This window comes from Pyxicephalus adspersus, chromosome 5, assembly GCF_032062135.1.
Source record: "Pyxicephalus adspersus chromosome 5, UCB_Pads_2.0, whole genome shotgun sequence".
Lineage (NCBI taxonomy): Eukaryota > Metazoa > Chordata > Amphibia > Anura > Pyxicephalidae > Pyxicephalus > Pyxicephalus adspersus.
The window spans coordinates 100,517,567-100,530,771 of record NC_092862.1 but is presented as its reverse complement, the minus strand read 5'-3'; the positions used below and the strand labels follow the sequence as shown (position 1 = coordinate 100,530,771).

The 13,205-nt window shown below is 36.3% G+C and overlaps 1 protein-coding gene across 5 annotated transcripts in view; it reads right to left on the bottom strand.

Moving 5' to 3' along the window:
- Positions 1-523: 523 nt before the first annotated feature.
- The window catches only part of ZDHHC3 (zDHHC palmitoyltransferase 3), a 38,231-nt gene continuing 25,549 nt past the window's right edge, over positions 524-13,205 (bottom strand). For 4 of the 5 annotated variants that reach the window (XM_072412266.1, XM_072412268.1, XM_072412270.1 and 1 more), the window contains exon 7: positions 524-6,251. In XM_072412266.1, coding sequence (XP_072268367.1) covers positions 5,991-6,251 — 261 coding nt within the window. In that variant the 3' untranslated portion in view covers positions 524-5,990. Of the gene's footprint in view, positions 6,252-7,621; positions 13,170-13,205 lie in introns of those variants that run through there. The other variant, XM_072412271.1, reaches the window with a different exon arrangement.

Below are 13,205 nucleotides of genomic sequence, written 5' to 3'. Positions count from 1 at the left end.
AATAATATATTTCATTTTAGCCATATTAGTATACTGGAAATACTTGGGGTTGAATTGCCTATTGCCTTTAATTTAATTTACTCATTACACCACAAAACATGCAATTTATAGCATACTATTACTCAGAGGTGTGAACTATCTGTGCCTTAAGGTGTGTTGTGTAGTAAAAACAATCAGTGCAAGCCCATTTAGATATATTTGCAGTATACTAGCAGCCTATTTAAAATAAAATAAAAAAAGAGATAACAGGAAAAGCCCATTGCAAGATAAAACAACAAAACCAGATGCAAAATTCACCTTCAAATTTAGATGTTCTCAGTCTAATGTTCAGAATAGTTCAACCAATGTCTTCAGACCGGACTCGCAAAGGAGAAGCAGCAGAGTCGATCCCACTGCCACTTCACCCTCTCTTTCTAAAAGAACAACTAGAAGATTTAGAATAGTTTTAGCATTTTTGCTGGAAGATTTTTTCCACTGTATCAAGCTTTAAAGAAGATACAAAGCACTTTCATCATGACAAAGGTTTCTTTAGAATCAAAGTTTTATTACATTAAATACAGAAGGACATTTTTTGACATTTAACACAAAAATTAAAACTTAGCTATACAGTAAACAATTCCTAGCAAGCTTTGCTGAGACTTTTACATCTCAACATAAACGGAATACAATTAGTTATACATTTGTTAAGGTCAGAGAACGAGATGAAGCTTCTAGTTAGGTAACCATACAATGAGCTGTCCATCTGCTGGAATGTTACTGACTCAGGCATACAGAGCCCATAGGAGCCTAGAAGTCCAGTTTATCCAAACTATAGGAAAGAAATATGGCTGTGTTGTCTAGACCAACCAACCAGATTTCGGTTCACATGTTTTAAGGTTAATATGTACAGATAGAGGAGCAAACTGAAGTTAGGGCAAACATAGGAGGGCGTCTACTACCCAATGAGCCTATTACTTTGCCCAAAATTGTGAAAGTACATTTTTGCTTTAAGATTTTTGCTTTAAGAGGAAAATGTGTTTATCAGTTTTCCTTCATTACCTTTTGATTCTATTTTCAGGAGACTTCCTTTTATCTTTTAAAAGGGACACACACAAAAACATACTTAAGACCAGAAAGGGGTATGAACCAATCCCCCCCAAAAAAGGCTATACATACCCTCTGGGGTCTAATTGTAAAGCAGTGACTATTTTTAAAACTTTCCCTGGTGGAATATTTTCCATGTCCATATGTTTCAATAAATACTATTGAAAGTCTCCACCAGAGAATATTTCAGTGAATGTCAGATTCACCGCTTTAAAAATACTTCCTTTCAAGTCTTCTCTGGGGGTTGTGTGTTTTAAAAAAAGATTGCATGCTGGCTGTGTTGTAAAAGAATGCAGATCGATGCAGAACTCTAAAAATATACAAAATAACAAATATATATTTGTTAGATAGAGTGATTACTGTGTTTGAACAAATAATTAGATAATTATTGTAGCAGCCATTTTTCCATATAGCAAATATCCTAATTCCATTATTTGTGTTTATGTAATTTATTTGTTAATTAGTTAATTCTTTGGTATCTTTTACAGAAGAAAAAAGGAAAATAATGTTTCATTGTTGTCATTTTTAAATCACATTTCTTTCATTTACTTAAGTTTATTTAGTTTTGATGCTAGGTGATCTATACTGGCATTATTTTACACTTGTACAGTAAGGTTAGGAGTTATTCTGCATGTGGCCACTAAGTGGCGCTGTGTATTGATTTTTAGATGTGTATGCACCAGGAATGAACTGTCAGCATTGTGTACTCCTAGCAAACCATTGGCATATTTGGCATAACTGGACTTCTCAGTACTGTAAAAAAAAAAATACATTTCCAAAAAAATAAGGAATAATCCACTGGTTTAAGGTTAAAGCAACATGTTTTTTTTCAATATAATTTATAGTATAAGTTGTTCCAAGACTTAGTAACCTTAACACCAATTCCATCAATAAAGTAGATGTAAACTCAAACTAAAATAATTATTTTTTAATGACTAGGATACTTTTTTATCCACTGTTACATAGCAGCACGGCTGATCTTCTCCTGCCACTACAACAGTGAACAATACCTGTGCAGTATGTGTTGGCATACCTGATTCTACCACATGTGACTTGGCATCACATTTAAAGGAACAAATTAAGAAAAAAAAAACACTGTCCCAATCAAAGGCTTGGTCAGATAATATTTTACGAAAAGCTGCAGATCTGAATTTTTTAAACACATTTTAAACACATTCATTAACATGAAATTATACCACAAAATCTAAAAATTGTAAAAATGACTATGACCATTAAAGTGTTGAGCTGAGTGTCCCTCCATTATTATATACATACATTCTTATTTCCCTTACTGCAATCATGTTAATATTAGTTTGCCATCACTTTTTAATTCCATATATTGCTTTCTATGGTTTAAAGGCATTTCAAGCTTGCAGAACAGTAAATAAATGGGTAAATAATATACAAGCTACAGTAACATAGTAATCGGTTTACAAAATCATTTTGTCAGGAGGAAACAGTGAAGCTGCTACTACTGACATATTTGAACATGGAAGTTCCAGGACCATTTCTCTTGCTTTACTTTTTATTGAATCCATGAACCATATTAGGAAGTGTGAATGTATATAGAATATATACTAGCCTTAGGTAAAGTGAGAATTAACTCAAACTATATTATGCTGTTTCAAAATAACTAACTCAGCTATTTGTGTTCTTTACTTTCTGTTCTCGGAGGCGTCTTGGCCTTGCACCTGGTCAAGTGAAACCAGCTGATAAGGAGACCATAGAAGCTGTGCAAGTGGAACCAGCAGATAAGGGGACCATAGAAAACGTAACCCCCCCAAGAAAAGTAATGGGAACAAAATATGCAACAGCAGCAAAACAAGTAAAACAATAATTCGTTGTCTTCAGGCAAACTAAAGAAAAGACCAGCTCAGAATTGGATGACCGGTGACGCAAGGAAATGAAGAATAAAAAATAGACTCTTTGGTAAAAGTTTTCAGAGGCTCTCATAGACACAGGAAGGGGCAGTCCCAACCTCTATTGCCTTGTCTGTTGTGAGTTTCGCACGCGTGACTAAAACCTTGATTCTTTTAATATTGTCCTGAATAATTGACAACCTACTATTGCCAGAAGACATAAAATAGGTGATGCAGATTTGAGGTACAATGAGGTTTTGGTTCAATATTTCACATTTCAGTAGTAAAAGAAGGATCAAACTGATTACTTTGGGAATTAGACTTTTTACAAACAAGTCAGTATTGACAGTAAATATGGCTAACTTTAATGAAGAGAGAAAGAAATCTGTCTAAGTTTTAATAGCCACAGGGTTGCCTATGAAAGGCTTATGTTGGTTTATCATTTATTTAATTACAGTTTTTTTCTAATTAAGTATTTGAGTGAGAAATGAGAGGTCAATTACAAAACAAAGCTTTGATAAAAATGAGACTGTCATTTGTGATTAGTTCTCTTAAAGGTACTTTGTGATTTAGGAATATGAGTTTAAAAATCTTTAGCAAATATTTATCATTTAAGTGCACTCATTTGATAGAAAAAATGAACCAAAACTGCATGGCTGCCATATTGAAAAATAACTCTCTGGTAGAGGGTACATGGTACATTGATAGAAAGTTTCAGATTATGTATGGAGTCTTGCTTTATTTGTAAGGACTGTGCACGCAAAACTGATGTATTACTTATACATGTTGTGGGTTGGCACCACACTTCTTATATCTTACAAGAGTACCTTCCTAGTGATGTTACCAGGCTGCTGCCATAGATATTCAGTAATGTCTTCATAATTGAAAATAGTTCTAATAATAATAATGATAGTTAGACCTCTCTGTATACAACTCACTAGAAGATACTGGAAGTCATAAAGGTAAAGGTTTGTGGACACCATCACACCCACATGAGTTTGTTGGGCATGCCATTGCAATACCAATAGAATTTGACCATACATTCTGGAATCTTTTGGAACACTTTTCCAAAAGATTCCATGGAATAATCTATCACCATTTAAGCAAATGATCATGTGTGGATGTTGGATGAGAAGAACGAATACTTAATAAGTGTTTCAATTCCAACTGTCAAGCAGCTTATAGTAGTGTTAAGGTCAGGGCTCTGGGCAGGCCACTCAAGTTATTTCACTGTCCTTGAAATGTAACAACAGATGACAAATAAAAAAAGTTATAGAAACAAATATCAGAGATCATAGTTTGTTTTTCCAGTAAGCCTAAAAACTATAAATGACACGATAGGTCATGGATGTCCATGGCTCCATCTTTCTTACTGGCACCCTACCATTCTGATTTTCCATTTTCTGCAATTGCCGGAGCACAATTCCAGAATTGAGCAGTTGTGCACGGTGAAGGTGGTCACAATAATCAGCCATGGGAACTCATCTGACATTCTAGCTATGTACAAGGAAGCAATTAATTTACATGAGTAATGTGTATTCCAGTCAGATTGTCAATTCTATGTAATTACTGTCATTTCCAGGGAACGGTAAGCATTTGGAGCAGCTAAAATAAGGAATATAAAATAATGCTCAAGTCTTCCATATAACAAACATAATGGTAACTATTTTGCTGTAAACACAAAGAGGAATTAGTACATAAATTGCTGCCAGAATTGAAGAAAATCACAAATATTGTCTCTGATCGTCTAAACCAAACCATTGACAGGTATAAGTTAAGGAGCAAAAATAGACACCAACACCTTCAACATTTTCTTTTGATGTCTATCTCTTGCCATAGATAGCCATAAAGAAATTTTCCTCCACAGAAAAATATTATAATTTCCTGGAAACTAATTCAGTGTTTTTTATGTTGCCAGTCTTATGATCACAGTGCTCAATGGAGTTCTAGTTCAAACTAGAAGCAAATTACAGCCTATGGGGCTACATTTAGGGAGAACTATACTTTTAGTAAAGTTGCCTTTTTTATTGGCACCCAGCAGTAACTTTGCAGAGTCTTCCAGAATCTGTTTCCTCTGCAATTGCATTCATTGCTATGCTGAGGCCATTCACTGTTGGCACTCAGCGTTTCTAAAATAGAAAATAAGACAATTTTGATGAATGTGCAGAAGATTTTCATCTGGAAGCCTCAACATAGCTTCCATCAGGCACAGAAAGATTGTGGCAGAAATAGGTAAATATAATACTTTGATGGGGTGCTGGGGAAGGAGGTCACATAAAAGGATAACTGTACTAAAAGAAGAGTGATGATTTAAGTGAACTTGACATTACAACGATGGGAAAACACTGCAAAGAAGAAGGGTGGTTGCTGGTGTATCAAATGAAGCAAAAAAGACAGCCCTTGTAGTTAAACAGAAATGTTGGTGTTCTTCATCCAGAAGTTCAGGATGTTATGTACATCAATGCAACCAGTGAAAGGCCATGAGAAAAAACTATTGGTTAACACTGCTGACCTCCCTTTGAAAATACTAGTTAGTTGGCTCGCCGACTGCAGTACATTAAGCTAAGGTCCCAAGTCAAGTCTGGGTGTCAACAGTTCTAAATTTGCTGCTTTCACTTGTATTCTTGTTCTGGGTCAATAGCCAAAGCCTCAGCAGACAGCCATGCAATGTCATTTTTTGAATGAAGTCAGAAAAAGCAGTCTACATTTTTTTTCTAATAGGGTTATTCAAACAACCCTACTGCCTTTGTCAGCAGCTTGAGGGTTTAATTGAAATGAGTTGGAAATGATTGAGTTTATTCAGAATTCAAGGTCAGGTGTATTTGATCTGCTTCAAGCCTTGGCATTGCGAAAGACTTTTCTACAAGTGGAAATCGTTAGAAGAAGTCAAAAGTCACTTATCATGTAATTATAACATCCATTGTTAAACACCCAGAAACACAAATTCCTAGCCAAGCAGGTAAATCAATGTTAATAGGGGAAAGTCCTTTATATTGTCACAATCATGAAATTCTCTGTGCAGTTTGTTATGCTTTGAGGTTTTTTCTTTTAGTTATTATTTGATTGGTCTGACTCATCGCCACCTCCCACCTCAATGACTTCCACATTTCCTACCATCTTGCCAGTGACAATTTCACCGCCCTTTCCGGACAATCCAGTTTCAATATCTGATGGCACCTTCTGATAAACAGTTCCTGAAAAAGGACTTAACCATGCAGGAGAGAAACTGCCACCAAAAGCTTGCTTTAACCCATCCCAGTTGCTGGTCTTTTCCCAGGTTGGGGTCTGCTTCTTCATTTTTTCAATGCCCTGATAGTTGGGAAGACAAAACAAAATCAAGGTAAATTGCAAACATGGGGTAAGAACTAGTTACTTATAACATACAACCAGACTGAGGGCACTGGGGCAAATTTATTGCTGTATTAGGTATTATTTGGGTTCAGCAGAAGATACTCCAGTATAAAGTGTGTCAAGATAAAACAAATGCCAACTCTCCTTTCCATTGCATGGATTTTGTTCTCCCATTAATAAAGGAGTTGCTGACAACCATGCAATTTCAGGTTTATCCAGAAGAATCACTTCCACCTAGTGACAGTCCTGACAATCAGAATCTGTGTGCCATGTGATTTAGATTCTCTTTTTCTTATCATGTGATAGTATTTAAGGCAAAAGTAAGATTTTTGTCAAGTGAAGATGTTCCAAATAAACAGGGATCACACCTAAATATTGCACTGAAACAAAAATACAGCAAAATTCTAAGAACTTTTTATAGTTATTTTAAACTGATTGATGAAAGAATTCTGAATGATGAGGGTGGCCCTCAACTTCAACATGTGACCTCAAAATCTTACGTAGCATAAAATCAAATAATATGGCCTCCCAATAGTTTATTCCATGTTTTCTATTACAAATCTATCATCTGTATTATGAATTCATAGTTTCCAATCCTGTAGTTATTAGTTTCTTGATGTATATTTTAGACTGGACACTGCCATACCATGTGCACCATGGCAAAAGGATCCAAAATCGCCTGTTCTCTAGCTGCAGAGGGGGGAGCCTTGCTCCTAGTGATCTTTCTCCATTGATATAACTCCCACTAAATCAGAGCTCTCCAATCAGTAGGAAGCATGGACTTTGCTGATCTAAAGGCTTGTTAAATCTCTGAAAAAAGACTGTCTGCTTCCCCACATGGAGCATGGGTGCCACTCTGCAATAGCTTCATGGGACAGGCTTTTCTACTCAGGCTTGGTCTGACTATGTGGGGGGGGGGGGGGGGGGGTGGACCTTTGCAGAGAGATCACTGCTTCCCTTCATATCTTAGGACTTTGACTCTGCAGCTGCTGGCAGCAGTCAGGTCTTTCATTTTAGGCTTTACCCGTTTTAAAAAAATATTAAACTCAAGGATATAAAATACATTTTATTTTGAGAACCTAGAATACATATAGCTCATTTAAAAGGAGAATTGGGCTTAATTATTATTATTATTTGTGCTTTTACACCTTTCTGTAGAGGCAGTCAGATTTGCTCAGCTGACTATTCCAACAGTAGAGTAAAGGAGACATTGGCGCTCTGTGAGACTGAAACTTCAGCAGGGATAAAGAAAAATAATGAGTTCTACAATCATAGACTATGTAATAAATCAGAGATCTGTAATTCTAAATATCAAACATACTGACAACTTTTTTTGGAAAAAAATGTTTATTGCATTATTGTTTTCAGTATGGAAGCATATACTGTACAGAACTAAATGAGATGAAGCTTTCAGTTCACATTTTAAATAAAACAGTAAACAGTTTCCAGTCTGTGATATCTATTTTATAGTTTTCAAATTCACGGGAAGCCCAATAGAAGCCATTATCGCCCACGCCCACCAGGAAATTAAGACCATTTTTATCCCCAAAACTTAAATTTCACAAACAAAAATAACAAAAAATACATGGTACAGTTCATTGCCAAAATATAATTATTAAAATACTCTGCAGCAGTGTATGAATGGAATGTATATGTAATTATACATGTATATTTATATATATATACAGTATTAGGTATAGTGTATATCCAGCAAAGCAAATCTGCACAGCCTCTGTACTCCATAACAGCGTCAGCCATGACATATAGTAACCAAAGCTCCCATAAGGCCATGGTACGGATCCAAATAAATTCTTTCTGCCTTATTGAATAACCCTAACCAGAACATTATTTTGATAATGACCACCATTCTGTGATACCAAGTTTGTATGATCTACTGAGTTGCATGATCTCTAATGTAATGTACAGTTTAGACCTGCTTTCTGCAACTTCCCACTGTTCTATCACTATGATGGGTACCTTAAGCCAACAGTGAGGGGAAAAAATGGTTGCCTAACTAAAAATGAAACTAAGGTCCCACTTTAAAAATTTGCACAGCTCAGCGTTTGTAGCCAGATATACCTGGCAATCCCAGCTTCCCTTGTGTGTACCAGGACAAAATGAAAGCCTGCGCTACACTACAGGAGTTACATTACTGGCCCAGCCAATCAAGAGGCCCAAGGATCTGGATACCGAAAGAAAGAAGGGAGAAGATGATGAATGACATTGAAATTTCAATGGAAATTTTAACTTAAGAAAAAGTTATTGTTTTCAAACATTGTTTCTATGTATAGTTTATAAGTAAATATATAGATGGGAAGAACCATTTTTTACTTGTAACTCTGCCTCCTGCTCAGTTGCTTTGCACAGTGATCTCTCTATACTTACAACAAAGTCTATAAAGCCTGATATACACAGTGCCTAACTACAATTATGTCAGCCAGTAAAAGATGCTGCTCTAAGCAGGCATTACCGACCACCCATATGCTAAAACTCTGACACGTTGCTTGCTCTGGCTACTATAGGTGTCAGATACTTTTGGGTGGGTCAAATATCTGTTCCTCCCATCACACAATGTGGAGTGAACGTATCAACTAAAACACTGTGTGTGGCAAAGTGCTGGCTACCTTCAGGGACCATAAAACAGCAATGGGTTGGACATTTAACACAGACACAACCTTACATCCTGCAGTTTAGTTGGGATGCTGTAATGACCGGGTCATTTAAAGTAAAATTCCAGGCAAATGGCTATACAGTTGAAGATTTAGAACTAACATACATAAATATAAATTGTTTCATGTGCTTTTAAATCTTTTGAGTCAGTCCTGAATACCGACACTCCTCATAATTTATTACGTTGGCCAACACCACATTTCTTGTTCCAGCTGTGCAGCCTTCTGGGTCATCTGCCGGCTCACTGGACTCTGAATCATATTACATGCATTGCTGATTCACCGTGCACTAAGCATGCAGACAAAACAGCAAAACGTTTTTTTGGAGTTGCACTTGCCTGGATATGCAAAATGGAGGTGTGTGAGATCATAGGATTGTCTGAAAAGAATTAATGTATACATGTATATTGAGCAGTCTGCCTGAGGTTATCCTTTAATGATTAGTCAGCAATGATCCTGCTTCCAAGTAAATCTTTTAGACAAGGTGTGCTTATGTTTTATTGCTAGTGCAAATTAGATTTAGATGCTTTGTGAGCATAAAAAAGTAAACATTATTTAGGTTGCCATGATTAACATGCAATTCCTAAGTAGCTAAGAATATAAAGGGTTATATTGAAAAGCTAAACTAAATTCAGTGCTGTATTAGAACATATGCAAATAATAATTTGACCATAGGAAAATGGGCTATATGATCAGGGCAGTTGTTGTGCAAGGTGCACGCAGGTTCTACATACTTGGGGCACATACCTTTTTAGATTTTAGGCCTTGAAAATTCAAGTTACATGATTCTTGGTGATATGGAACATCCAAAAATGGTAACTTTGTCTGAACAGTACACTGAAAACATTTAATTTTGCCTTGACCATAAAATATAGCAGCATACTTCCTCTTCCTAAAGCTCTATAGCTATATATCTGCATGAGGGATCATCCAAGGTACTGCTGCCTCCAAACACAAGCCGGGGTGAGATTTGGTGTTACTACAGTGCTGCTCACTTGGAGAGGAAGCTACAACCGAAGGCCTGGAGTGCAAGAATCCCGCTGCCTCTGCTTCATTTATTTTGTGGTTCAGGGCCTCCTTCAACCAGACAGGCTCTACAAGCCAAGTAGGGCAAGCAGCATATTTTGTGCTATAGTTAAAACATACTGACCCATACTTGGCCTAGATTATGATGGTTGTGTTTGAAAAGCAGACCAGGGGTAGCATGCTCATGGAGAGTTAGATGAGCCACATTTGTTTAGGGGCTTCAGTGGAAAATGCTCGCAGGTATTAATGATTTACCAGTGACATGATATTGTAGCTTGCTGAACACAAACCACTTGAAGGCACACAGGATTTATTGCTAAAAAGGTTTTACATCAGCAAGAGGTGATCAGATAGAAATATTTTATGATTATGTCTGTGCCTTCTTACTACTTGGGTTTTTTCAATAAAGCTTTTATACTACTTTTACAAAACTCACGAACATGTCAGAAAAGTGTACTGATAATTATATAAAGGACACTGCTATGTGGACCACAAGACAAAAAATACATTTATAAGAAGACAATAGTGTTGACAGTAAAACAAACATAAAATGCAAGAAAGCTTGAAAGGAAACATAACAATGGCTTCTCAGTATGAAAAGAAAACATAAATTATCCAGTTTGGATAAAAGTCAATAACTACGATACTTTGTGGTCTTGATCAGACTGATATTACTGCAAGGTTAAATGTTAAATCAATCATATGACACTGGTAAAGCAGAACTTAAGTTCCTCTTTAAAAAAATTCAATCAGGCAGTGCTTTATTGGATAAAATGATTTATTAATGTTCTCCAAGGCTGGAGAAGATAGAGATAGTCTGGGTGATCCAACAAACCTGGAGTGGATTTCCTAAAGTCATTTGCCATTTGGCAAATGTTTTCAGTTTCAAGTTTGCTGGATCACTCAGGTTTTCCTGTTCTGTCCTGTATCTTCACCAGTCTTGGAAAACTTTATTAAAGCAGACCCATGAAAAGAAGATGGCGTTTCCTGTTACAGAATGGAGAAAGAAAAGAACCTCCCTGATCACAGTTTAAAAAAAAAAAAAAAAAAAAAAAGATTTAGTTTTACTTTAACATATTTGTAGTTTTTAATGCTAGTGCAAACAGCTTCCTATCTTCTACACATAAAACGGGGGGAAAAGATGAAATCTCTCATACTGCTGATACTGCAATACAGCTGCGGTAAAATTCGTTGTTTATACTGAACACAATTGGACAACTTAACAACAAATATATTAATACAACACTTATTGCACTAATAAACTAAGTCTTAAGGTGTATCAACAGCATATGGAGTGCCAGAGGTTGCACATTTTGCTTAAATATTATACAGTATACTTGGTTATATACAGTGAATACTTCATATAATTCATTTTAAAGCTAAAAAGTTAACCTTTGCATGTTAATTTGAAAAACATCCCAAAAAAAGACTTTTTGGTAAAGTCCACCACATTTTGTATATACTTCCCTACATGGTACTCTCCAGGGCAAGGTGTCAGGATCTTTTGGGTCGTGTTGGACAACAATGTATAAAAAGGTTAAGGGATGGGGATGAGTTAACAACCACAACCAGATTCTAATTACTAAAGTCTGTCTGGCTGCTAAAAACAACAGCACTGTTTTGTCTAAGGTCAATTATCTAGAAATTGGCCAGAATGCTTTATGTGCTGATGACAGTTCTACCCTACCTGTCCTATTTAACAATGCCATGGTATGAGGCTATTCATAAGTGCTGCAATTGCTGGAATACATATTTCAAATGTAGTTAATGTACGACATGATAGCTGATCTATTTATAAATTTAATAACCAGTAAAATAGACCACTGAAGTGCACTAGCTGGACATATGTGCAGTTCTCCTGAACCATGAATACAGTTTATTAGAGAAAAAATCAAATTCAAAGCCAGTTTGTTTAAAATTTGGGTAGTTAATACAGCTTTTTAAGGGATATTTTTAACCATGAAGACATCCTGGAATAAGATACATAATATATTTTTCCTATGGTAAAGGTTTATATGCGTTTTTGTGCAACTGCCTTTAAAAGGGCATGCCTTCATAAAGATATTGTTGTAATTTCACAAAAACACACTTATTCTAGAAATGTGGAATTTCTATGTGCAGTGTAGTCCCCTTGTACTCTGTAGGAGAGCAGAGATTCAACTTAGAGGAGACAAGGACAGGATCAGAAGGTACGCCACAGTTGTCTCATTCATAGGCATGGACATGGGGTCTATAGTTACAAAATCACAATGCCCAGTATCAGGAGAAGTGTTGCAGTAAAAGATATTCTACACATCAACCAAATTTGCCAGAACAAAAGGAAGAATCTGGTTGCTAAAGAGCACCACATCCCTTTCTCCCCTGTTCTGATAAAAGTATACCAGACATGATTATTTTGAAAGAATGAATTGGTCTAGCCAGTTCTAACAATATGACAGAATAATGAGCTGTAATATGTTATACTGGTTTATGGTCTTCTCACAAGAAACTGTAACAGAATGTCTTGAATAATATTTTGCAGGCTATAAAAAAGATGCTACTTTAAACCTTAAAACCCTGGAATACTACTGCAATCTAAAACAACACCAGAAGAGATCTTGCCCTCCACTAGCAAACCATTTCTAGACATTTTAAATGCTACCAAATTCAAGTTTTTCTCAGAGCTTGTGTCCTACTGATCAGGGCGGATATTAGTGGTTAATTGGCACAGTCAGCTATGGCAAATGATGGCAGTTGAGGTCAAAAAGCCAAGTTGGTTAGCAGAGATGAAGCAGTGAAGAACCAAAGGAAAGGCATCCAATTTGTTACTGTGAAGAAAGCAGAGATGGAAAGAAAAGACCAGTCAAACGGTTCCAGGAATCAGGAGCAAACAACTGCTGTACGTTGGAGGCTTCTTCGCAGAAGTAGCTTTCAGCCAATACAAAAATAATATGTTGTATTTGTATGAAACATTCAGTGTTAAGCTGGTAAATGATAGTACTGTGGTGTCTGTCTTTGTGTGGTAAAACTGGCACAGAAATCTTCAGACCACATATTGATAAGGGTCTGCTTTTCCCTGGTCTGGAGTTGCGAGGGGGTTAAGCCATGCTATAGAGAACGGATGGCCAAATACTGCTTTCAGATTCATCCATTTTGTTTTTTTAGCCCATCTTCTCTCTTCCTTTTTCAACTGTTCTATTCCCTGGAAATAGAAAGATCACAAACTTTCAGTAATGTG